General features: G+C 45.2%; 2 protein-coding genes across 2 annotated transcripts in view; one reads left to right on the forward strand and one right to left on the reverse strand.

Annotated features, from left to right (window-relative positions):
• The window catches only part of vwa3a (von Willebrand factor A domain containing 3A), a 117,244-nt gene that overhangs the window by 75,250 nt on the left and 14,963 nt on the right, over nt 1-27,031 (forward strand). The window contains exons 21-27 of the mRNA XM_028814182.2: nt 2,710-2,780; nt 6,445-6,609; nt 8,684-8,774; nt 12,631-12,735; nt 14,043-14,140; nt 17,270-17,422; nt 20,695-20,803. Of these exons, the coding sequence (XP_028670015.2) occupies nt 2,710-2,780; nt 6,445-6,609; nt 8,684-8,774; nt 12,631-12,735; nt 14,043-14,140; nt 17,270-17,422; nt 20,695-20,803 (792 nt within the window). The remainder of the gene's footprint in view (nt 1-2,709; nt 2,781-6,444; nt 6,610-8,683; nt 8,775-12,630; nt 12,736-14,042; nt 14,141-17,269; nt 17,423-20,694; nt 20,804-27,031) is intronic.
• The window catches only part of LOC127529603 (uncharacterized), a 200,894-nt gene that overhangs the window by 40,299 nt on the left and 133,564 nt on the right, over nt 1-27,031 (reverse strand). The window lies entirely within an intron of this gene.

Raw genomic sequence — 27,031 nt, forward strand, 5'->3', positions numbered from 1 at the left:
CTTCAACTGCATCGGAGTTGTTTCATTTAAAATTCACTGTGGTAATGTACAGAACCAAATTTAGAGAAAAGTTGTCTCTGTCCAAATATTTATGGACCTAACTGTATATTTATATATATGTGTATATATAGAGCAGGGGTCTCCAACACGTTGCTCGTGAGGTACCTGTATCTTGCCACCCCTTTCCAAGTAGCTCACCAAAGGGTTAATGAATCCTACATAAATTTGAAAACTCAATCAGTCAAATTAGGGGTAGGCAATCTTTCCAAAAAAAATCATATCACAATCCTTTTAACACCAAATCACGATCCACAATCTGAATTGCAGTCTATCTTTTCAATGTGGCAGACACTTAAGAGAATATCCGGACTCAAACTCATCAAGACCTAAGTAACACTTTATTTTAAATATCAAACAAAGTTGAATCCAATTGTTCTCTCGTTCGCTAGCAAAGTGGAGTTAAGGACCACATCCCGAAGCTGGCGAGTGAGTGAAGAACGCCCTGCCCCTCGGCCCGTTGCGTGGATCTCGGATTCAAGCAAATAAATCGCGAACTATGATACATAGCGTGATGAGAGAAGTCGCAAAATCAACCGAAATGTTCAAGCAAATTATAGAAAAAAAACCTGATCTAAATCCGTTAAGTATTCTCTAGTGAAAAGCAGACATGCAGTATAAACAATGACAGACATTGGATTTTATATATTATATATTAGTAAATTTTCAAAATAATGCACAGTTAAAGCCTCAACAGCATTCTCGGAATTTCTGGAGCTTAGTAGAGCGAGATAACTATAAGAATCTTCACCAAGCGGCTCTGAAAATGTCTGCTTTGTTTGGGTCTCCATACCTCTGTGAGTCTGACATGAATGTCATGAAATCAAAGTTCAGAACAAGACGGACAGACGAACATTAAAATGACTCCAGAAGAGTGAATATGAGGGGCTCCACTCCACCAGACACCTCAGTGCCCGTCATCTGACGAACTCAAAAACACATCACACATACAACTGGACATGTGAATAAAGTGACACAGTGACGTGTGACAAAATGACAAATGAAGAAGTCAGATCTGTGGATTTGGAATTGCATTGTTTTGTTTTGACACCATTCATGTTTTAATTCGATAGTGTGAGATACGCTAGAAAATGCATACAGACATACACAATGCACTTGCAGGTGAACTCAATATTTTTTGTGATGTTTTAATGCAAAATGTGAGTTGTGGACACCATCCATCCATCCATCCATCCATTTGCCAACCCGCTGAATCCGAACACAGGGTCACGGGGGGTCTGCCGGAGCCAATCCCAGCCAACACAGGGCACAAGGCAGGGAACCAATCCTGGGCAGGGTGCCAACCCACCGCAGTTGTGGACACCAACATTTTGTAAATGTTCAGGCAAAACAAATGTATTCAGTTTGTTGTTTGGGTTGAAATAAGCGATGAGAATAAACGTTAGAAAACATGAGGAGCTCTCGGCCATTTTCATTTTGTAAAAGGAGCTCTCGGGGGGGAAAAAAGGTTGGAGACCCCCTGGTCTAGAGTATATACACATACACATTGGATACAGAAAGAATTCAGACCTCCCCGCTTTTTACACGCTTTTTGTGCAAACCTTTCTGAAAACACGTTTTCACTTTGTCATTATGGTTTATTGAGTGTTGATTGATGGGCATAAATGGCAAATGTATCCACTTAAAATGAAATCTACAACACAAAGTGTGCAGGACATGAAGGGGTCTGAAGACTTTCTGAATCCACTGTGTCTTATTTTAATTGCCCGTTGCGACCGTCTTTTTAATTCCTTTCCGCTTGCTTTGTATTGCTGAGACTTAAACAAAGAGTGATTTGGGGGGCATTGTATGTTGACCAGGGGTTCTTCCGGACACCCTGTATGTGTCATTTTAATGAATGTTTACATGGCTGTGGCCTTCAATTACGATCTCTTTATATGTGGTGCAGTGCTGGCGCGGCTGTCTCACAGTAAGGAGACCGGGGTTCACATCTCGAGTCCTCCATGCGTGGTCTTTGCGTGTTCTCCCCGTGTGTGCGTGTGGGTTTCTTCCCACCATCCAAAGACATGCAGGTTAAGTGATTTGGTGACGCTAAACCAGCCCGTGTGCGTGTGTGTGTGTGTGTGTATTTGATGGTATGCCAGCTGTGATAGGCTCCAGCAGACCCCCGTGACCCTGGTCAGGACTAAGCGGGTTATTAAATGACATGACATGACTGGACAGAAGAATCCCAGCATGATTTTTCCTCTGGTTTTCTGGCCCTCTTCACATTTAGAGCCACTAAAATGCTCTTTCTGGGGTCTCTTCAGAACGTGGCATGGGTTGTGACGTTACGCTCGCCCTTCTTGAGCAGGTGACGGGCCTCTCAGATGAACTTGCCCACATTTACCGTATATCACAACCCACCACACTACAGCAGCTATTGAACCTCGCAGTTTACTTCCTAATTTGCATTTACCAAATTCTTTCTTTATTGCAGTCATAGATTTCTCTAAACACCACATAGAATGTTAGAAAATGCGTTCTAGTTTTAATTAAACAAAGATTTGACAAGTGACAAATGTAAATGACAAACGTACAGCATATGCAGTACAGTGAGATATGAAGTGTCTGACAATATGCCGACCACCCAAGACGTAATCTGTGTGCTGAGTTGCCCTTATCTTCATCTGCGCCATTTTCCATTTGCAGGTATTATTGACAGCGATGACATTAACTTCATCATGTCGGAAATAGAAAAGGCCGTCAATTTTTCCCAAAAGGTGGGTTTGCACATTTATTAACACATTTTGCTCTCGGTAAGAATGCAGGGGGAGCTTTCTGTTTTCTGAAAGGAGATTCAATCTGCTAACATACAGCTATAAAAGCAAATGGCCTCCCATTGCTTCACCCATTAAATGAGCCACCAAATCCAACCAGGCTGCTGCTGCCAAAATTCACTGAGGACGTCAAATAAGACCATAGCTGAGAATCCCGGAGTCAAGCTAGTTGTATTGTTGTACAATTTTGCCTTAATCTATCTGCTTTATGGCACCCCATGTGTAATAAAATATATGTGATAACAATAATACTATGAATAATAATAATAATCCTTTTATATAGCGCTTTCATAAGGACTGGGGAGCCACTTCAACCACCACCAATGTGTAGCATCCACCTGGAGGATTTGATGGCAGCCATTCTTGTGCCAGTCCACTCATCACACAGGAGCTGTTGAAGTGGTGAAGGGGTGAGAGAGACGGGGTGATTAGATAGATAGATAGACAGATATGAAAGGCACTACATAGATAGATAGATAGATAGATAGATAGATAGATAGATAGATAGATAGATAGATAGATAGATAGATAGATAGATAGATAGATGTGAAAGGCACTATATGATAGATAGATAGATAGATAGATAGATAGATAGATAGATAGATAGATAGATAGATAGAAAATGTGAAAGGCACTATATGATAGATAGACAGATGTGAAAGGCACTATATGATAGATAGATAGATGTGAAAGGCACTATATGATAGATAGATAGATAGATAGATGTGAAAGGCACTATATGATAGACAGATAGATAGATAGATGTGAAAGGCACTATATGATAGACAGATAGATAGATAGATGTGAAAGGCACTATATGATAGATAGATAGATGTGAAAGGCACTATATGATTGATAGATAGATGGATAGATGTGAAAGGCACTATATGATAGATAGATAGATAGATAGATGTGAAAGGCACTATATGATAGATAGATAGATAGATAGATAGATAGATAGATAGATAGATAGAAAATGTGAAAGGCACTATATGATAGATAGACAGATGTGAAAGGCACTATATGATAGATAGATAGATGTGAAAGGCACTATATGATAGATAGATAGATAGATAGATAGATAGATAGATGTGAAAGGCACTATATGATAGACAGATAGATAGATAGATGTGAAAGGCACTATATGATAGACAGATAGATAGATAGATGTGAAAGGCACTATATGATAGACAGATAGATAGATAGATGTGAAAGGCACTATATGATAGATAGATAGATGTGAAAGGCACTATATGATTGATAGATAGATGGATAGATGTGAAAGGCACTATATGATAGATAGATAGATAGATAGATAGATAGATAGATAGATAGATAGATAGATAGATAGATGTGAAAGGCACTATATGATAGATAGATAGACAGATGTGAAAGGCACTATATGATAGATAGATAGATAGATAGATGTGAAAGGCACTATATGATAGATAGATAGATAGATAGATAGATAGATGTGAAAGGCACTATATGATAGACAGATAGATAGATAGATGTGAAAGGCACTATATGATAGATAGATAGATAGATAGATAGATGTGAAAGGCACTATATGATAGATAGATAGATAGATGTGAAAGGCACTATATGATAGACAGATAGATAGATAGATAGATAGATAGATAGATAGATAGATAGATAGATGTGAAAGGCACTATATGATAGATAGATATATAGATAGATATGAAAGGCACTATATGATAGATAGATAGATACTTTATTAATCCCAAGGTGAGATTCCCATATACTGTATATCAGTATACTGATAAAGTCAATATTAAATTAAAGAGTGATAACAATGCAGGTATACAGACGGACAATAACTTTATATAATGTTAACGTTTACCCCCCCGGGTGGAATTGAAGAGTCATATAGTGTGGAGGAGGAACGATCTCCTCAGTCTGTCACTGAAGCTGCTCCTCTGTCTGGAGATGATCCTGTTCAGTGGATGCAGTGGACTCTCTATGATTGACAGGAGTCTGCTCAGCGCCCGTCGCTCTGCCACGGATGTCAAACTGTCCAGCTCCATGCCTACAACAGAGCCTGCTTTCCTCACCAGTTTGTCCAGGCGTGAGGCGTCCCTCTTCTTTATGCTGCCTCCCCAGTGAGGGGTCTGGGCCTCCTAAAATCCACCACCAGCTCCTTGGTTTTGCTGGTGTTCAGGTGTAGGTGGTTTGAGTCGCACCATTTAACAAAGTCCTTGATTAGGTTCCTATACTCATCCTCCAGCCCATTCCTGATGCAGCCCACGATAGCAGAGTCATCAGCGAACTTTTGCACGTGGCAGGACTCCGAGTTGTATTGGATGTCTGATGTATGTTGGCTGAATAGGACCGGAGAAAGTACAGTCCCCTGCGGCGCTCCTGTGTTGCTGACCACAATGTCACACCTGCAGTTCCTGAGACGCACATGCTGAGGTCTGTCTGTAAGATTGTCCACAATCCATGCCACCAGGTATGAATCTACTCCCATCTCTGTCAGCTTGACCCTAAGGACCAGAGGTTGGATGGTGTTGAAGGCGCTAGAGAAGTCCAGAAACTTTATTTTAGGGGGTCAGAATGAGCAGGCTGTGGCGGGCAATTTAGTCTGGACATTGGGGTACCCCCTACACTTTACGGAGGATGTCCAGAGATCTTTTATGACCACAGAGAATCAGTTTTACATCTCATTCAAAGGATGGCGTCGTTTTTACAGCACAGTGTCCCCGTCACTGCACTATAGGGGGGCATTGAGATCCACATTCAGACCACATGGTATGGCTGCTGGAATAGGTTGCAAGACTCGTAAAATAATTTTATTTCATTTTTAACAACAAACCCACAATTTGGTGGAATTGTAAACTCGTGAAGCGCAAGGGTTGACCTGTGTGTGGATTACAAAATTCATTCCGGCAGATGATACACTGCAAATACGCGGAGGTCTTCATTGGTTACCGTATATACTCACGTTTAAGTTCTCCCGCAGATAAGTCGGGGTTTGATTTTACCGTATTTTATAATGTCGGTCGTATAAGTCGAATGCGGAAAACTCACACTATTGGTCCAAGAGATTACGATATGACAACGCCCACCCAAGAGAGTCACCACGGAGCACACGGCCTTTTATTTCTGTGTATTGTGCCTACGTGACCACACGGTGAAACCCCAACTATTCCGAAGCGACATTTGCGATATTTTTGTGTTTTTTGTATCTCACACCCTCACACACCTTTATTGTAAGAGCATCCCTTATCTACGATCAGAAGAAAATACGAAGCCGGTTTTAAATTAAAAGTCGTTGAAGTGGCGAAAGAAATTGGGAACTGTGCTGCTTCAATAAAATTCGATGGGTCAGAGAAACTGATGAGAGATTGGAGGAGGCAAGAAAATGTAAAAAAAATTAAAAATTTAAGTGTTGCATTTTTGAACGGGTGTATAAGCAGGAGTCTGATTTTATGATCAATTTCTCGGGTTTCACGACCCGACTTATACGTGAGTATATACCGTAAATCAGATAATAAAACAAAAAAAAGCAGAAAACACGACAACGAGGCTGTGCTCGTCAGGGTTCTCCAACTGGATTCTGATTCTGGGCCTTTCCTTCTTGCAGTGTGCCTTGCTGGTGGACTCGCTGAAGCAGAGGTCGGGGCTCAAGCAGCTGGAAGGAGGATCTGACACTCTGAACAGCCAGGATTCTCAAAACAGCAGGGGAGACAAGCAGGCTGTGGCCAGACTGCCAGGCCCAAAGCCCACGGCCCTGACGTTAGCCAGAATGGTGAGCAGTCCAAATCGTATTACGAGATATCATCTACCGTTGAATTCTGCTCTGTACTTGTAATATTTCTATTGCACTATTGTATTGTATCGAGGATTACTTGTCTTGTGTTCTGTTCTTTGTATTGTATTGTATTTACCCCCCTTTTATTTTTTGACACCCACTGCACACCCAGCCTACCTGGAAAGGGGTCTCTCTTTGAACTGCCTTTCCCAGGTTTCTTCCTGTTCTTTCTTCCATTGTTTTGGGGAGTTTTTCCTTGTCTTCTTACAGAGTCCTGGCTGGGGGCCTGTTAAAGCCCATTGCGGCACTTCTTGTGTGATTTTGGGCTATTTAAAAATAAATTGTAAAATGTAAATCTGTGCCACACCCCCCAACCCTCCCTTCAATGCCCACCGTGCTCCTCCTGTCATTGCACAGACCGGCTGGTGTTATCACTACGTACAACTATGTGAATGGTAAGGGCCCTGTGCCCGGACAGAGGATCCATGGCTCTCCCTGAGCTGATCCCCAAGTTAACTCACAATTACATTGCAGAGAACAGAAACGGAGACAAGCGAGAGGATGGAGCGCAAATCTTAATAGGATAAAGCAGGTTAGGAAAATGAAAGAGGCAACCAGGTGCAGGCCTCGCTCGTACCCCTCCGACCCTCTGTGACGATGCGGGTTCGCTCCATGCTCCCATGCAGCTTCAGGAGCTCTTGAACCCTGCACTGTCGGTAATGTTACCAATGAGCTTGGCAGTGAGGCATAACAAATGGAGCAAGGGGATGGTGTAATAGTGCAAAGTGCTTTTATTAAAATCAAATCAAAACAATATCCCAATAAATAGTGCAGTGCCTTCCAAAAAGTCATTAAATAAATGATCCAGAAAACAAGTGCTGAAGTGGAGGTTAAAAACACCATTGAAAAAAAAACAACAACGAAGTTAAAACAACGCTGGAAGCAGTCCTTTAAAATAAAGCCTGGCGGCTCTCCTGCTTCTCCCATCAGGCTTTGCAACAGGAGAATCACCATACCTGCAGCTTCTTTCCACATAACTGATCTGGTGGCCTTCCGGTCCTTGGCTTTGGTTGCACTCCTCCAGACCGAGACTTGGCTTTTCACCCACGTTGGGGCTTCTACTGCCAAGCCTCCCGACTCCCGCTGCCTTCTCGGCCTTACGTGGCCAGCCGTCCTTCTGCCAGTCACTCCTGTTCCTTCACAAAATGCTCAGCGGGAGTGACCACTACCAACTGCCCACCCCTGCTAGGGCTCACTGTCCAGCTACCTGCCTGCGAGCCAGTGCTCTCTTTCTTTCTTTCATTCTTTCTTTTTTCTTTCTTTTTCTTTCTTTCTTTCTTTTTCTTTCTCTCTCTCTCTCTCTCTTTCTCTTTCTTTCTTTCTCTCTTTCTTTCTCTCTCTCTTTCTTTTATCTCTTTCTTTCTCTTTCTCTGTCTCTTTCTTTCTTTCTCTCTGTCCCTCTTTCTTTCTCTCTCTCCTTCCTTTTCTCTCTCTCATTTTTCTTTCTTTCTGTCTTTCTTTCTCTTTATTTCTTTCTCTTCCTTTCTTTCTCTCTGTCTCTCTCTTTCTCTCTCTCTCTTTTTCTCTCTCTCCTTTCTTTTTTCTCTCTTTTGTTTTTCTTTCTTTCTTTCTGTCTTTCTTTCTTTCTTTCTCTCTTCTTTCTTTCTTTCTCTCTCTCTTTCTTTCACACACACCAGCTTTTTCCTCCTGCTCTCCTGCAACCTCCTTCTCTTTTCCTTTTACCCTCCTCCTTAGCCGCCTTTCTGAAGAGGACGTGGCAGTTGTGGCAAATCAGCAGCCCCAGAAACAATCACGGATGTGCACGGTGTCTCACCTGTGCACTTAGGTGAGAAACGCCCACATCACGAATCGCCCCAGGACCTGCTTCAGCCACACAACCACGTCCCCCCCCCCACTAAGCCACGAGTGCGGCGATTATTTATTTAAAAGTGGCCTTTGACGGGCGCTGTGGACCCGCTACACCGCACCCTCTTAAAGGACAGGCCTCGCTTGCCTCACTTAACCTGGATATAAGAACATCTCCTCATTGTGTGCTTTATCTTCTTCACAGCAGGCTAAGGAGGAGAGTGCCGAAGAGACAAACTCGCCGTTTAAAGCGTTGACATGGCGCCCCAACAGCAGCAAGGCCACCACTGCATCAGGTTTGTGCTCCTCGATTGTATTACAGCTAATCATCACATCTGGTTCTGTTTGTGCAGTAAGAGTAGACTTCAAATGGAAAAAAATAAATAAATAACCACAACCTGTTTTTTTTGGTTAGGTGATTATTTGTTTAATTTTTTTGTATTTGGCCATTAGAGGATAAAAGAATGATAAAACATTCAAGCTTCAGCATAACAAAATGTAAAAAATGTGGAGGATCTCAATACTTACTGAAGGCAGTAACCCTAACCCTTTGTCTATTGTTATAATTGTTCAAAAATAATTTTAATACTCACATTTAGTGTACCTGTGCAATAACTCCCCTAGGGGGAGCATCCTCCACTAATCCTAACCTTGCTAGTACCCAACACTTACAGAACTCAACAGGGCTGTGTTCCAGAACTCCAATTCCCATGATGCCCTTTGGCTATCATAAGGGGGATCTAAATCCCAGCAATGCTGCCCTCTAGCATATTGGCGAGCATAACACCCGGATGCTGGTGTCTCCCCTGGTCCTCCTTGTCAGGTAAGCATTCTTGTGCCCATCTGGTCCGAGAGCCCATTGTGAAAGGGAGCTCCCGGACACAGACAGGCAGACACGTTGCAGTCCATCACCACACGTTTATTTACACAGTTCTAATATAATACAAGTCTCTATGTGCACCACACAACAAACCCCCTCCGACTCCCAAAGTCCAGGCTTCCAGCAGCCACTTTCTTCTCCTCACAAACACTCAGGGCCTCTCCTTGCCACCTCCTCTGACCTCGTCCACCTCCTCACCCGACTCCAGCCTTGATTGTAGGGCGGCGGCTCATTATATAGGCGGCTGATTGAGGGCCGCGCCCGGCCACCTGCCACAGTACACCCCCGCTAGCTGAGACCTCCTGGGACCAGCGAACCATTCCGGGAGGACGGGAACCCCTCGGCGGCAAGCCGACACACTGTAGCCTAGGGCCCGATCCTCGGCTCGTCCTCAGCTGGGCCAACGCTCTCGGCCCCGATCAGCACCCCGATGCTCCCTTTCTCGGCTTCCCAGCCCGAGCAGTCCGTGCTCCCCGCCACGGAATCACCAGTGGGATCACGCTCTGTTTCCACCTCTCCAGCTGCGGGATTCTCCTCTGCCTCCGCAGAGGACGGCCCTTTGAGGAACGCGCGCACCCCAAGCCGCTTCCTCCTCTTAATTTGGGACGCCACAGTGGTTCGGATCTGCCCATTGTAAGAGGGCAGACCCAGCCTCGCTGGCGTCCGGAGCTTAACGGGGTCGGTCTCCCTTACCTTCCCCGCTGTGCCTCTCCGTCCAGGAGCTCCTGCAGTGCGTCAATCCTCCTGCCTCTGCGGCTCTCGCTCGCACGCCACTGCCATCCCTTCTGACACCTGCGTCTCCCGCCGGAGGGGCACACTCGCTCGGCTGGCAGCGATAGCACGCGCTGGATCTCATGCTGCAGCTCCTGCAGTATCGCTGCCAAAGAGGAAGAGACAGTCGGCGGTGTGCTTACCTTCTGGGCGGCGTCACTCGCCGACTGCTCTCCGTGGGCTCTTCCCTGCAACCCACTCGGGTTTCTTCTCGGCACGAGACGGACATTCCCAGCTCCCGCCTCTGACCAATCGTTGGCGGGAGGACAGGACACGCTGCCCAATCCCGTGCCTGCTATGAGGAGGGACCTTCGGTCTGCGGCCTCCTCGCCCTCATTCCTCACTCGAGGGCAAGGTTCTGGGCAGCTCCGCGGCTGCAGCATCTCCTTCCCGGCAGCTCTCCTAGCTGCCGCCGCGCTCCCGAGCTGCCCCTGAAACGCAAAAAAGTCCAACAGCGGACCTCCCGTGGTCCGCGACACTCCCCGGTACGTGCGGGGGTTGGGTGCACGCCGCCCCTGCGGCACGTGGGTGAGTTTGCCTGCTGTGCCAGGCCTTTCACAAAACTTTCCAACAATACAGGTCCCCACCTCGACCCAGGTGGAGCATCCTGCCGACTATGCCACTGTGAAAGGGTGCTCCCGGACACAGACAGACAGACAGACACGTTGCAGTCCATCACCACACGTTTATTTACACAGTTCTAATATAATACAAGTCTTTATGTGCACCACACAACAAACCCCACTGACTCCCAAAGTCCAGGCTTCCAGCAGCCACTTTCTTCTCCTCACAAACACTCAGGGCCTCTCCTTGCCGCCTCCTCTGACCTCGTCCACCTCCTCACCCGACTCCAGCCTTGATTGTAGGGCGGTGGCTCATTATATAGGCGGCTGATTGAGGGCCGCGCCCGGCCACCTGCCACACCATCCTTCCACTTTCTTTTCCCATGGTGTCCCGTCCAGGCAAGGAATCACCCAGTCCATCTCCTGCAGCATTCACAGTGTGCGAACTTCTTGAAGCTAAATATCAACTCTTCTAACTAGTCACACTCGCTCCTCTTTTGCTAGACAGTAAGGTCACACTTGGCTTGCGTCACACAGAAAAAAATCAATCAAACAATGGGATGCTGGAGTCCTGATTGTGACACCCTGTGACGTTGTCATCATTTGACAAAACACAGCCATAGAGATTTGAGTGTCGAGCCTCTGATTGGCTATGAATTTAAATAAAGTTGAGCCGTTGCTGAGAACGAGGCCCACTAACACGGACAGAACACGCAGACTACACAGACGGTGCGACTCGGACACAAGGCTGTCCTGTGGCAGCACTGACCGCCGTATGGCCAAGAGTTTGCTGGATAGTCTCAGGCCTCGGCCAGAAGAAATTTGACAAATGAGAGGAGGCTGTTCAGTGCATCAGGTTTGTTTGTTTAGCAGATAGCCAAGCTATCCCAGTGTCTCATCCAGAGCCTTCTTAAGACTCCTCAAGGTCTCTGCTTCATCTCCAGAATCCCCACAACTCTTTGTGCTTCCTTGACTTACTCCAAAATATCCACCACCGTTAAGTTGAAAGAATTCTTCTGGATCTGCTTTAATCGATGTCTTTCAGGGTAGTGAACACCTGGGTGAGGTCTTTACGCCGGCTCCTCTGCTCGGACTGAGTAGGTTTAGTCCTCGGAGTTGGTCACAGTGGCTGACGGTTCCACGTGACAGACTGGCAGCCCGTCCAGGGTTCATTCTCGTCTCGTCTACAAGAAGGACATAGCAGCACTTGAAGCCGTGCAGAAGAGAGCTCTGTTCTGGTGGTGGGAATTCTTCGCTAGTCCACAGGGTGGCGCTGTCCTCCAGTCCTGGGATGCCCGTGTCTGTTCTCCTCTGCCCAGCTTCAAGTGCTGCTATGTCCTTCTCATAGACGAAGCCAGAATGAACCCTGGACGGGCTGCCAGTCCATCATGGGCCCCAGGCCAGCTCACAGTCCCCCAGTGTTTGAATATGCGGTGGGCTATTCGTTATTCAATTGGTTGTTTATTTTAATTCGACACCCATAAAACACACACACGCACACACAAATAAAAGCGTATGTCGGTGTGTAGCAGGAAATGCAAACCTATAGAAATGATATCTGGGCTTCGAAAACAAAGCGGACCCTCCTTAGCTTTCTGCACCTTCTGCAGCTTCAGTTCTGCGTCCTCTCATTTTTTGCTGATGCACGGCTTCAGGAAATGTGATCTTGGAGCCTTGCTTTCCCGTCGGCTTTGTTTTATGCTGGAGTCGTTATTTATCGTCCCGGAATTTGCTGGACATCTTTTTGGTTCTTCGGTGCATCTGTTAGTGGGCTCCTGCTTTTTGTAAAAAAAAAAAAATGTAGCAGCAAGTCCTCAAGGCTCCACTTTCAGAAGCGTTTGCCATTTCTGCTCTCATCAAGCTATATGGTGGAGAAAGTCACTTTTCTTTTTTCTCCTTTCTTTTTGTTTCTTTTCTTTTTTTTGTTCCCTGGTGCAGCTTCTTCAATGAAGAATTTTGGTTCATCAGAAAAAGACAACAAACAAAAGAAATCCCCGAAAGTCTCACAGTGTGTTTTCTATACCGAAGAGGGGAACAGAGTGGGTAAGCCTAAGAAGATTACAGTATATTAACTTCTAATGAATAAAATCTGCTAGTAATACGAGTCCCTTAGCACGGCCCTTTATCATCAGCACAAAGGGAGAGGTCTGCTGTCGAGCACATTGTCATCAGCCCTATATATATATAATATATATATATATATATATATATCCCCATACAGTGCCCCCTGGTGGCACCCACAGAACCCAACAGGGCTGTGTTTTCCAGAACTCCAATTCCCATGATGCCCTGTGAGTATTGGAAGGAGACCGGAATCCCATTGTCATCTGCAGTGTATCCCCCTATAGTGCCCCCTGCTGGCACCAGTGGCGTAGCTCGAGTTTGTGTCTCTCAAGGTGGGGCGGGGCTTCAATTTGCCGCCCTCTAACATATCTGAATTTGTGAACCTATTTAAATAGAAAATTAAAATGACATATAGAGAAACATTAAGAAAAATTTTGCTTAGATTTATTCATATATGGAGAAACAGCAATCATTTTTCACATATAATTATTTATAAGCATCAACTAGACAAGAATATAGTATAGACGCAGCACTAATGTGTTCTAATTATTAGTTTAATATAATTATGCTGCGAAAACCAGAACCAGTGTAGGGTACAAGTCATAGCTGAGGATGTTTTCTGCGCAGAGCAAGAACGCATTCAGATTAATGACAAAACAAAATTATAAATTGTAAATTAGTTGTTTATCTTCCTAGAAATTATCATTGGTGTAATGTTTATGCTTATTTTTGTTATTATCTCATAAATTTCAACTGCTGTGTCTGATGCTGTCACAGAAGGAGAGTCTGAAGATTATTTTTGAAGCAATTGTGGATAAAAATCGGAGAATTTGACTTTTTTCATTCATGAGTGACATTTTTCCGAACCCTGCTGCTTACACACGAATTGTACTGAGCCTTTTGGCCAATATTTCCGCCCCCTCTGCCCGCCCCTAGCTACGCCACTGGCTGGCATCCACAAAACCCAACAGGGCTGTGTTTTCCAGAACTCCAATTCCCATGATGCCCTGTGGGTATTGGAAGGAGACCTGCACCCCTTTGTAATCTGCAGTGTAGTCCCGGACTAGAAAACCCAGGATTATGGGGGTCCCTCACCACCACGGGCTCCTTTTGCCATCTGAGCAGGCCAGTTACGCCACCAATGCTCACGTTATAGGAATTCCGATACGATTCGGATTGCACCGCACACTCACAATTATCAGCGGGCTTTGAATCAACGTGAATCTAATGGCGCTTGACTGTGTTCGTCTGTTAAAAACAAAATAGATCATTTTCTTTTTGTGCAGGTTGTGTTTTTAAGAAATACCCAAAAGCTAAAAGTGTCAGGAAATCAATTCCATTTGCTGCTTTGCCAAAAGAGGAGGACGTCTGTTCCACTAAGCAGGTGAGTTTGCACCGCTTCTTTCTTACCACCCTCTCCCTGATGGACGGACGGACGCTCACTACCCTTCTACTAATCATATATCTAGGTTTTCAAAAAAGTGCACGGATTTATATCTTTACTGTTGTTGCTTATTCATCTTTATTCTTATTTGTTTTTTCTTTTCTTGTAACTTTCTCTTTGACGCCTTATAAAGCCCCGTGAGCTCCATTCATTGTATGAAAGTGTGCTGTAGAAATAAACCACCATATTGGATGGCCCAGCGATATTGTGCTTTTGTTTCTGTTGTTCGCACCACTGAGCGCCTGCTTCTTTTGTGAGATTTGTTAATTATTAAAAGGTGTGACTCAACTTACTTTAGTGGGTATGTGTCTTCTCACAGTTGACTAATATATATATATATATATATATATATATATATATATATATATATATATATATATATATAGAGGGGGGGGGCATGCCCTTCGGCCCCCAACCCCCAGTTGTGGCCAATTTGCCGCTCACGTTTTGAAGAGGGGGGCTGAGTGCACCCTAAGGAGACCCTCCTAAACTGTGGTACAATGGGAAACAAATAGTTTTTATTTTTCAACCTCCTCTTTGCTCGATCTGCGTCTTGTGCGGTGCTTCAAACATTTTAAAGCCTATACAGCAGCTGTCTTTGTCATCTACGCTTTGTCTTTTATTTCCGGCCCCAGGCGTGGTTAAATCTCGTCTCGCAGGACACGAGTTCTTCATATTTTTTACTTTATAATTTAAAAACGGAATAAGAATCTGAAAATCTAACAGCATCACATGAAAGTTCAATAAATTCTGAAAAGAATGATAACAAACATATATATATATATATATAGGTTTTAAAATAAGCCCGATCTAAAGCATGACAAAAAATGTCACATAAAATCGTTTCACAAAATTGTAGAGTGTATATATTGAGGTGAGTGGCTGGGGGTGGTACCAGACCACGAGGGGGCGACCGCCCTGGTGGCTTTGGGGACCAAAGGAATTGAGCTTGGAAGCTCAACCCTATAGGAGCCCGTGGTCACCGCCAGGGGGCGCCCCAATGCCTACGGAGCCCTGGCCCTCAGCACTTCCGCCACACCCGGGGACACTCTGGGTGCACAGCCGGTACTTCCGTCACACTGGGGAGTGCCGGCAGAAGATTGTCAGGATGCACCTGGAACACATCCAGGTGATTATAAAAGGGGCCACCTCCCTCCATTCAATGGCTGGAGTTGGGAGTGTAGCAGGACAGAGCTCGGAGGAGAGGAGAGGAGTGGAGCTGGACCTGAAAAGGCATTTGAGGGAGAAGGCCTGGACTTTGGTGTGAAGTGGGTTGTGTGTGTTTCACTTTATTGTATATATTAGTGTAAACGTGTGTGGTGCATTTAAACGATGTCTACCTGTCTATGTCTGGGCTGTTCCCCACAATATATATATATATATATATATATATATATATATATATATATATATATATATATATAATATATACACATACACACATACATATTGTGGCCTGTAGGGGGCGTGCCAGCTCCCCAAACTAAACACAGACAGACACAGGCACAAGTTTTGCACAGCACAGAACTTTTTATTACGTGAGAAACGCTTCCTTAATCGTTTCCCACCACCAAAGCGCAATACACAAGTCCAAAGCATTAGAATGAAGCTCTTTGCCTTCTTTTCTCCTCTCCTCTTCTTCCTCCCCCCCCCCCCCCAACTCTATCTCTCCACCTCCTCCTTCCTCCAACAAGCTTCATCCCTCCTCATCCTCTTCCTGACTTTGGCTCTTGAATGAAGGCAGGGGGCTTCTTTTTTGCTGCACTCGGGAATACTTCAGGTGGCCCATTAGTGTGGTCCAGAAGCACTTCCGGGTGAGGCAGAAGGCAAACGAAGTAGGGCTCCGCAGTAGCTGCAGCACCTCCTGGTGCACCATGTGTCGGAATGTACTCTGCAAAGCATGTAGTAATAAATTGCATTGCATTTGTCATTCCAACAGAGGGTGTATCACAAACATTTGGAATAACAAAATGCTTCACTTCAAATGTTTATGTTGCACCGTCTGTTGGAATGACAAATGTTATACATATTATCTGTTATATGCTATTTGGCGTGGCATTTGTAAAAACATTGTTAATGTTTGTGTTGCACCTTCTGTTGGAATGACTTGAGACATACGGTAGCAGCCAGACGTACACACAGAGAAATTTTCTTTGTTTTTAGTCATTCTGGTATTGGTACAGGCCATAGTGTGTGTATGTGTGTGTATATCTATGGATCTATTTATATATTTATTATTTAAAGAGCATCTGTGAAGAGCTTGATTTCCTCTGGGGACAAGTAAAATATCTATCTATCTATCTATCTATCTATCTATCTATCTATCTATCTATCTATCTATCTATCTATCTATCTATCTATCTATCTATCTATCTATCTATCTATTATATAGTGCCTTTCCTATCTATCTATCTATCTATCTATCTATCTATCTATCTATCTATCTATCTATCTATCTATCTATCTATCTATCTATCTATCTATTATATAGTGCCTTTCCTATCTATCTATCTATCTATCTATCTATCTATCTATCTATCTATCTATCTATCTATCTATCTATCTATCTATCTATCTATCTATCTATCTATCTATCTATCTATGGCATCCTGGCCAGGTAGGGGATGTAGGCCGTCCTCCTCTTCCTCCAATATGTTATATATACTGTATATATAAAATATTAGCCGTGTAAGCCTGTACTGTAAAAAGCCCAGGATGCTAGAAACTATTGAAATCGTCAGGAAATAAAACTGAAATGTAGAGATGTCAGGTCATTGAAAGGAACTCCTCTGGGTGTCCCTCTCCTCGGAGGTTTCGTTTTGCTGACATGCTCACATCGCTTGTGTTATTAACGGCTAAGCGAGTTTCTGTTTCCTCGGAGGTCAGCCCCTTACCCCGACTCCACCTCTCACTTCCGGGCCAGATAGACACACACACACACACACACACACACACACACGTAGACATTTATATATAAGATATCGATCCACATACATGCACACACTTTGAGCCGCCTCAGAACGAGTGCCTTCTACTTAATGTCTGCTTAATGTTTAATGTTCTTTGCAGTGGTTACAGAGGTTCAGCCTGAAGAGGCTCAGACTTGATCTGCACAGACTTGTGTCAGGACCCGACTGTACACATCAGAAGAAGCTGGTTCCTGCTGTGAATAAGAAAGTGGCCGCCAAGTACTGCACCATTTTCCCCAGCATTGAAGTCAATGTAAGTACTCCGTGGTTTTTATTTCTGGGGAATGGCATGAAGGAGGGTGTAAGATGCCCGAAAGAAGCTATTGGGGATATTGGTTTAGACTAGAACAGTGCAAGCCAACCTTAGCTTTGTCACGACCCCCTTTTTGATATGCCAGTGTGTTCCGTGAATTTACCGCAACCCGCCAAGAGGAATCCCCCCCTCTGTGAATTTAACACGATCGTCAGTGCGGGGTGGGGACCGTCATCCAGGCCTGCTGCTGCGGTGAATCCAGCGCAATCGTTGGAGCAGTTGAGGGGAGGATGGGGTTTCATCTGGGGTCAGGCACAGACCTCCTGCAATACCAGTCCACAAGTTGGGAAATGGTGGTCTAGAAGTAGCTGAGCCACAGCCCCCAAGGTGACACCTTCATATCCAGTGATAAAATGGCTATGGCTGTATGGACCCAAGGTGTATAATCATCTCCATAAATGAATATGATTACACCCATAGAGCTTGGTTGAGTGGCATCATCATGAAACCCCTCCATAATGTTTGGGACACGGACACATTTTTAAACTATGCAGCAACAAAGCAAAAGAACAAACAATTCAGATATTGTGATTAAAATGCACATTGCAGACTTCCATGTCAGGGGATTTGCAGACACTTCTCTCACACCACACTTTTTCTACACGGTTCCCCCCATCTCAGGGCACCATAATGTTTGTCATCCCAGGTGTTTGTGACTCCTCAGGTGGGTTTCATGGCTTGCTTCTACCCTTTGGAGTCTGAAGTTGTTCAACATGAGGACAAGAGCTGTGCCAGTGAAAGTCAAAGAAGCCATCATGAGGCTAAAACACAAGAATCAAACCATTGAAGACGTCAGGAAAACCTCAGGATGACTGAAATCAACTGTCTGGAATATCATGAAGATGCAGGAACACACTGGTGGGCTCAGTAATCACAAAGGGACTGGTAAGCCAAGGAAGACCTCCACTGCAGATGATAGAAGAATCCTCACTATGGTCAAGAAAAAGCCCCTAACGCTGGCCTGTCTGGCAGATCAGAAACAGTCTTCAGGGGGCCGATGTGTGTGTGTGTCAAGACTTCATGAATAGAAACACTGAGACCACACTGCAGGAGGAAGACCACAAAAACAGGAGGGCCAGATTACAGTTTATGAGGAAAAATGACTTCAAAGAGCCTGCAGGCTTCTGGGAAAAGGTCTTGTGGACAGACGAGACAAAGATGAACCTGATCAGAGTGATGGCGAGACCAAAGGGTGGAGACGAAAAGGAACTGCCTGAGATCCAAAGCAGACCACCTCATCTGTTAAACATGGCAGTGCTGGGGATGTCATGGCTTGGGCATGACTGGCTGCCACAGGTCCTGGCACACTTCTCTTCATTGATGATGGAACTGCAATTCTGAGGTGTGTAGAAACATCTGATCTGCTCAAGTTCCAGTAAAGGCCTCCAAACTCGGTGGATGGAGCTTCATCGTACCACAAGGTGATGATCCAAACAGACTGCTGAGACCACACAGGAGTTTATCCATCCATCCATCCATTATCCAACCCACTATATCTGAACTACAGGGTCACGGGGGTCTGCTGGAACCAATCCCAGCCAACACAGGGCACAACGCAGGAGTTTATCAAAGCTAAAAATGGAAAATTCCAGAATGGCCAAGCCAGTCGCTTGATTTCAGTCCAATTGAGCAGGACTTCCATATGCGGAAGAGAAAACTGAAGGGGACGAGCAAACCGAAACAAGCAGGAACTGAAGATGGCTGCATTGGAGGATTCATAACCCCTCAGCACCTGCTGATGTCTACGAATGGCAGACTTCAAGCAGTCATAGCATGTGAGATAAATATGGCGGCTTTAATAGACCTGTGTCCCTGAAATGGGGCGGGGGGTGTGTTGGGTGACCAAAATGTCTGCCGATCCCCTTAAATGAAAGTCTGCAATGCGCACCTCAATCACGACATCTGAATTGTTTGATTTGGAATTGGAGACTGTGGAGCAGAGGGGTAAATCACGGAAAAATGTGTCTTTGTCCAAAATGTTATATATTAAGTAAAAAATAAAATAAATAAATGTTTGCTTTGCCTTGTGACGCCACGAGATTAGGGAGATGAAAATACAGACATCTGTCAAAAGTGTCCTAAATTTAGACTACAAAGACGAGAGCCAACAGGCTCATCTAAGACACGCACTGTGTGAACACCCAGGGAGCGACTCTGACCGAGAAAGATATTTAAAGGTATGAAGCATTTCATAGTTCAAGCAGGACGTTTTGTGACGACGGCTCATTTAAAAGTATAAGACCACCACAAATTCACGAGTATCACAGCTCCATTTATTGGGCTCAGGTCCAGTCCAAGCGGCACTGACCAGAAAGCAGGAGATGGAGCTGGAGGTGGCAGAGTTAAAGATGCTAAGATTTCCACTGGGTGTGATGAAGATGGACAGGATTAGGAATGAGGACATTAGAGGAGGTGGGGGGGGGGGGGGGCGGGGGGCTGCGCAGTGGTACCTGAGAGACCTGTGGTTCACCTCCCGGTGTCCTCCCTGTGTGGAGTTTGCATGTTCTCCCCGTGTCTGTGTGGATTTCCTCCCACAGTCCTAAGACATGCAGGTCAGGTGCATTGGTGATCCTAAATTGTCCCTAGTGTGTGTTTGGTGTGTGTGTGTGTGCCCTGTGGTGGGCTGGCACCCTGCACAGGATTTGTTCCTGCTTTGCGCCCTGTGTTGGCTGGGATTAGCTCCAGCAGACCCCCGTGACCCTGCAATTAGGATATAGCGGGTTGGATAATGGATGGATGGACATTAGAGGGTCAGCTCAGGTTGGACAGTTGGGAGACAAAATCAGAGAGGTGTGTTGGTTTGGACATTTGCAGAGGAGAGATGCTGGGGATATTGGGAGAAGGGTGCTAAGGATAGAGCTGCCTGGCAAGGGGAGAAGAGGAAGGCCTAAGATGTGGTGAGAGAGGACATGCAGGGGACGGGAGCGACAGAGCGAGATGACGAGGACAGAAAGATATGGAAGAAGATGATCCGCTGTGGCAACCTCTAACAGGAGCAGCCAAAAAAAGAAGAAGAAGGTTCAGTCCAAGTGTCGGCCTTTCGCAGCACAAACCCGCCGTCACTCTGACCTTGCCTATCAGATGTTCTCCTGCTGCCTTTTACAGTTGTAGGCTTGCGTAACTGGCCTTCCGCTAAGTGGCACCCATCAAAGAGTGCCACCCACAACCCGCAACACTCATCTGTGTAAACGCTGTTGTTGCTGTTTTGACAGGGCGTTGTGAAGCACTTGCAGTTTCAGCCTCAAGAACTGGAGGCGTACATTGAGCAGCTGGAGCGAGTGATCCGAAGATACGCGCAGAGGATGCAGTGGCTACTCTCAGGTTTTAAATTCTGCTTTCATGTTCCAGTCTGCTTTTGTCACCTGTCTTACAGGCCTGTCACATTGTGTCACTCTCTCTGTCTGACTGACAAACCTTCCAGCATGCTATCTCAGCTTGTTCTAGTCACACCGGCGTGGGTTGTCACCAGAGCTTGTCGTCCTCTTACTCTGCAGCAAATGGTGAAACCGATTCGTGCTGTCGTACTCAATTTAACACACCTTGCTGCCGGCTGTCATTTTATAGCAGTGGTGTCTTTCACGTCCTGTTCCTCCTCACCTGCCTCACTCCCTTCTTTCCAGTCATCATCTTGTCATTTATCATCACAGTCTCCTCATTCACAGTCCACAAGTGACATCATGCCCTGTCTGTCCCATTTTATCCTTATGTCTTACCATACTTCTGGCCTAGTTTACCCTGTGAGCTCTAGGGGGCGCCAGTGAGCCACGAACACTAGACACAGGTCCAAGTTAAAATAAAGTTATTATATTTTGTAATAATAGCTTGACAGGCTTTTAGGTTCATCCAAACAGTATAATCCAATAACTCAAACGCCTTTCTGTCTCCTTCCACGTCCACAGCGAGTGTCGTCCTCTTCCTCCCAAGTCGGACTCCTCTAGGTGAGTCGAGAGGTCTCCTTTGATGTTGGACCTGGGAGTACTTTTGATGTCACAGAATCACATGGCAAAAGCTCCCTAAAGTAAGGGGACTTTCACCCGGCAGTGCCCACTGGTGGCACCCAGGGATACCAACAGAGTCGCCCATCTGAACTGCAAGCCCCATTGAACCTTGCAGGAGTCCAAATTGGAACCATATCAGAGTAGCACTACCAACCTTTCACACTGGGAGCGAAGCTGTCCTTGACAACCAGTCTCCCCCCAGTCCAGCCATTATATGATCACCCAGACGGGGATAGGAAACATGGCACCATCCCGGCCAGGTTGCACCTCTACTTGTGCAGTCCATCCTTTATGGATGTTCTACTGTTCATCAGGGTGACTTTCTCCCACCAGTGCCCTCTGGTGGCACCCAGGGATACCAACAGGGTTGCCCATCTGAACTGCAAGTCCCATGGAACCTTGCAGGAGTCCAAATTGGGACCATATCAGAGTAGCACTACAATGTTTCACCCTGGGGTCAAAACTGTCCTTGACATCCAGTCTCCCCCCCAGTCCAGCCATTATATGATCGCCCCGACTGGGATAGGAACCTGGCGCCATCCTGGCTGGGTCGCACCTCCACTTATGCAGTCCATCCATTATGGATGTTCTATTGCTAATCTTCACAGACGAGGCTGCTGGTCCATCCATTATGACACCTACAACCTTTATGTCTTACCTTATTTTCCTCCCACCCTACTTCATCTGTTGCTTCATCTTTCTTTGTACACACCACACCATTCCACATACTGTATGTAAAGATCAGTTAGGGCTCCTTGTTTTGTTCATCAGGGTGACTTTCTCCCGCCAGTGCCCTCTGGTGGCACCCAACAGGATTGCCCATCTGAACTGCAGGTCCCATGGAACCCTACTGGGAATCCAAACTGAGACCATACCAGAGTAGCACTACCATGTTTCATACTGGGGGCGAAGCTGTCCTTGACAACCAGTCTCCCCCCAGTCCAGCCAATATATGATCACCCAGACTGGGATAGGAACCTGGCGCCATCCCGGCCAGGTTGCATCTCAACTTGTGCAGTCCATCCTTTATGGATGTTCTACTGTTCATCAGGGTGACTTTCTCCCATTAGTGCCCTCTGGTGGCACCCAGGGATACCAACAGAGTTGCCCATCTGAACTGCAGGTCCCATGGAACCTTTCTGGGAGTCCAAACTGAGACCATACCAGAGTAGCACTACCAACCTTTCACCCTGGGGTTGAAGCTATCCTTGACGACCAGTCTACCCCCAGTCCAGCCATTATATGGGAGAGGAATCTGACGCCATCCTGGCTGGGTTGCACCTCCACTTATGCAGTCCATCCATTATGGATGTTCTATTGTTAGTCTTCGCAGACAAGGCTGCTGGTCCATCCATTATGACACCTACAACCCTAACGTCTTACTTAATTTTTCTCACACCCTACTTCAACTGTGGCTTTGTCTTTCTCTGTACAAACCACACCATTCCACACATGTAAAGACCAGTTAGGGTTCCTTGTTGTATTTTCACGCTTGTGTCTTGCAACATCCAAAGTGAGGAGTGACACATTAGCAGGGTCTTCGTACTGTCGCTCTCGCCCGTCTTTCCCCCTTTATATTTTTTTTTTTGGTACCCCACAGTTCCGTTTTCCACCCCTGCTGTTGCTGCGTTGAGCTCCACGAACTGTAAAATCCCTTCTACAGCAGCTCCACTCAGCAAGGTCACGCTAACAGGGGATTAGCTGCGGAGGAAGCCCCTCTGACAAGTCTTGTATTTCATTAGCATGCCTGTGTGGCCGCCAGTCGTGACTTCAGATGGGAGTCGAATCAATTACGAGCGGAATGAAAAGCTGCAGGCTGGCAAGACAAATTGCCTGCCTATGATCTGCAGCATACGAGACGGGGCAATCCAATCGGATCGCTCATGTTCACTTAGTCAGCACCGGCTCAGCTTGGCAGCACCCGGGACTAAATTACATCTTTGAGTAATAGAAGGAAGACTTGAAATTAAATATTCATTGCATCTTCACAGACGCTCCTACCTACCAATGACACATTCCCTAACGAAGGCAGAGGGTTTTCTTCTGTTACCCGTACATCCCGAGTTCCCACGTTGACTCCTCCTGGTTTACGTTATGTTACATGCTTCCACGGAAATCAAGATTGAATTTTTAGAAATAGAAGATCTGAAACAGAAAGCAAAAATCAATATGTATCTGCTGTCAGCCTCAATATCCGGAGAGGTCGCTTTCTCTATTAATTCACTGAGTTTCATGCCAGCGTTTACTGCCATAAATTGCACACATCAGGAAAGGCACAGGGAGACAAGACCACCTTAAATCCATCAACAAGAGCTGCTCAGATTAAATCGGCGGAAATCAAACAAATCACCAGGACCAGATAATATTTACCCTCGAGATCTTAAGGAGGCTGGCGAGTGCCGATATAAACCCTTGACACGTATTTTTAGGAAGTCACTGCGCACTGGAGAGATTCCAAAGGACTGGAAAATGACAAATATCATCCCATTATATAAAAAGGGTGGCAGGGCAGATCTGAGCAACTACAGGCCAGTAAGCTTAATGGGCATCACAGCAAAATTAATGGAAGGAATTATTAAGGATAAGATCGAGCAACACCTGGCAAGGACAGGAGAGTTAGTGACCAGTCAGCATGGGCTCAGAAGATGGAGGTCGTGTTTTACTAACAGGCTGGAATTCTATGAGGAGGCAACAAAAGGATACGACCAGAGTGGAGCAGATGAGATTATTTATCTGGACTTTCAGAAAGCATTTGATAAGGTGCCACATCAGATGGTGGGCATCAAATTAAAAGAATTGGGATTTCAGGGTGATGTGTTTAGATGGGTGCAGAATTGGGTCAGACACAGAAACAGAGGGTGATGATGTGAGGAGTCTCATCAGAACTGGCTGATGTTAAGAGTGGTGACCAGCAGGGGGCAGTGCAGGGGCCGCTGCTATTTTTAATATATAGAAATGATTTAGATAGGAATATAAGTAACAAGCTGGTTAAGTTTGGAGATGATACCAAGATAGGTGGATTAGCAGATAATTTGGAATCCATTATATCATCACAGAAGGACTTGCATAACAGACAGGCTTGGGCAGATGAAATTTAATGTCAGTAAATGTAAAGAATTACAGATAGGAAGTAAAAATGTTAGGTTTGAATACACGGAAAATCGAGAGTCCACCTTATGAGAAGGATTTAGGAGTCACAGTGGAAGCTATAGACTTCCCTGCAGTGTTCAGAGGCCAGAATGTCAGGTTATATAGCGCCTTGATGTGTGGAGTACAAGTCACAGGAGGTGACGCTCAGTCTTTATAACGCACTGGTGAGGCCTCATCTGGAGTACTGGGTGCAGTTTTGGTCTCCAGGCTACAAAAAGGACATAACAACACAAGAGAAGGTCCAGAGAAGAGCGACTAGGCTGATTCAGGGCTACAGGGGATGAGTTATGAGGAAAGATTAAAAGAGCTGAGCCTTTACAGTTTAAGCAGAAGAAGATTAAGAGGAGACCTGAGTGAAGCGTTGAAAATTATAAAGGGAATTAGTCCAGTGGACCAAGACGGTGAATTTCAAAATGAGTTCATCAAGAACACGGGGACACAGCTGGAAACTTTAAACAAACATTAGGAAGTTTTTCTTTACACAAAGAACGATAGGCACTTGGAATAAGCGACCAAGTAGTGTGGTAGACAATAAGACATTAGAGACTTTCAAAACTCGACTTGATGTTTTATAGGAAGAAATAAGTGGACAGGACTGGCAAGGTTTGTTGGGCTGAATGGCCTGTTCTCGTCTAGAGTGTTCTAATGTTCTAACAACTTAGTAACTGTTGTCCATTGAGCTTTAAAATCCCAGCACTTTTTGTGCATTTGGGCAACAACCACAACAATTTATTTCTTGTATCGCCCAAAATCACACAAGGAAAGCCTCAATAGGCTTGAACAGGCCCTGATTTTTGACAGCTTGTGACATTTAAAGTGCTGTTCACTGTGGCACAGTAAATGTGCGCTACCACAGAGAGAGAAAAGTCTTGGCTTTTCAGAACGTGAATCAGGGAATTTCAGTTTATTGGTATTTCAGAATATTTTTGGCTCACACCTTTATCAAAAAATAAATGACTGATTTTAAGTACAAATTACTGTTATTTCTACATTCTACAATTGGGATGACTAGAGGGGGAAATTCCATCAAAAACCCCGGCTAGACACAAAACTATAAAATTTAAAGAGTTATTCTTCACACAATATTCTTCACTCTTCAATAACAATGAAGCACAAAGCTAACAGGATTGGGCCAAAACAATAAGTCAATCCAGTACGACCAAAACTCCCAATACGAATGTTGAAAATGTCAAAAACCCACAATACAAGGACTCGCCACTCCTAAGTGTATTCGAAATGAACCACCAGGAAGTGTGGAAGACCCTTCAGATTTACAGGGTGGAGGTCAGTTCTTGGAGGTGATTGACAGGTGACCCTCATCTCTTGAGAGTGGGGGGAGACCACCCGTCAAACACATTGAACGAAACAACATCAGCTAACATACGTCGACAAAATCAAAAAGAAAGAATAACACACCTAAATCAACACAGTTAAAAGAATGAAGAATGAACAAGAGAGACGTAAAACATGAATTGGAACCCTGGCCATGGGACGGACCCTGAGAGAGATACAACAGCACTGAAGAGCGCTATCCAAAAACAAACAAAATAAAGTAATCTAATGTGAGGAAGTCGTTCAACCCGTCTGTACTCCATTTGTAAAACAACTGCAATAAATGCTGAGGTTATACACCATCTTAGATAGGGACATCGGCCAAATATGTAATAATAGCAATATGAGACGCCATCTTGCATAAAGGCGTCAGTCAAGTATACCGTGATATTCACAGCTTCTGGGCACATTCAGTATGCTTTAACCCTTCAGAAACCCCCCACCACCCTTCCCTCCAATTCATGTTTTCCAATTCTTTTGCTACATAAAAATAGCATTTTGACTTCACTGTCCCAATACTTGTACATGACTCTCCCTCTCCACTTGGTCAGCTCTTTGGACTTTTGTCTCCTTGAATCAAGACAGGTTAAACTCAGAAAGTAAATCTGGAAGATCCTACATACTTAGGGTTCCGGTCTTTCCCACTGATTTATGCCTGACTGCTTTTTGTTACCTCAAATCTCTCATCCCGTCAAATAAAGATTTGGGGCAACACTGCGACCCTGTATATAGGCAGGCAGGAAGAGGCGGGTCCCGGTGGCTGGACACCGGAAGTGATGTCAGAGGTGGTAGGGTTGTCAATCATTCAGTCTGCAGAGGGAGGCAGAGAAGAGGTGTTTGTATACAGTGCCACCTTGTGGATCAGTGAGGAATTACCACCACCAGTTCCTTTAAGCTGTCCCCAAGGCACACGTGTGTGACAGTAGACAGGCCACCCGTCTTACTAAAAATGTGCAACTAACAGGCACACAGTTCCAGTCCCACCAGAGTTACTAACTTTTTGTGTGTCCGTGGCGAAATTTTTCATCGTTTGCATATAACATTGTGGCTTGGAGGAACTCTGCTAGGC

Source organism: Erpetoichthys calabaricus, chromosome 11 (genome assembly GCF_900747795.2).
Source record: "Erpetoichthys calabaricus chromosome 11, fErpCal1.3, whole genome shotgun sequence".
In the NCBI taxonomy this organism is placed as follows: domain Eukaryota; kingdom Metazoa; phylum Chordata; class Cladistia; order Polypteriformes; family Polypteridae; genus Erpetoichthys; species Erpetoichthys calabaricus.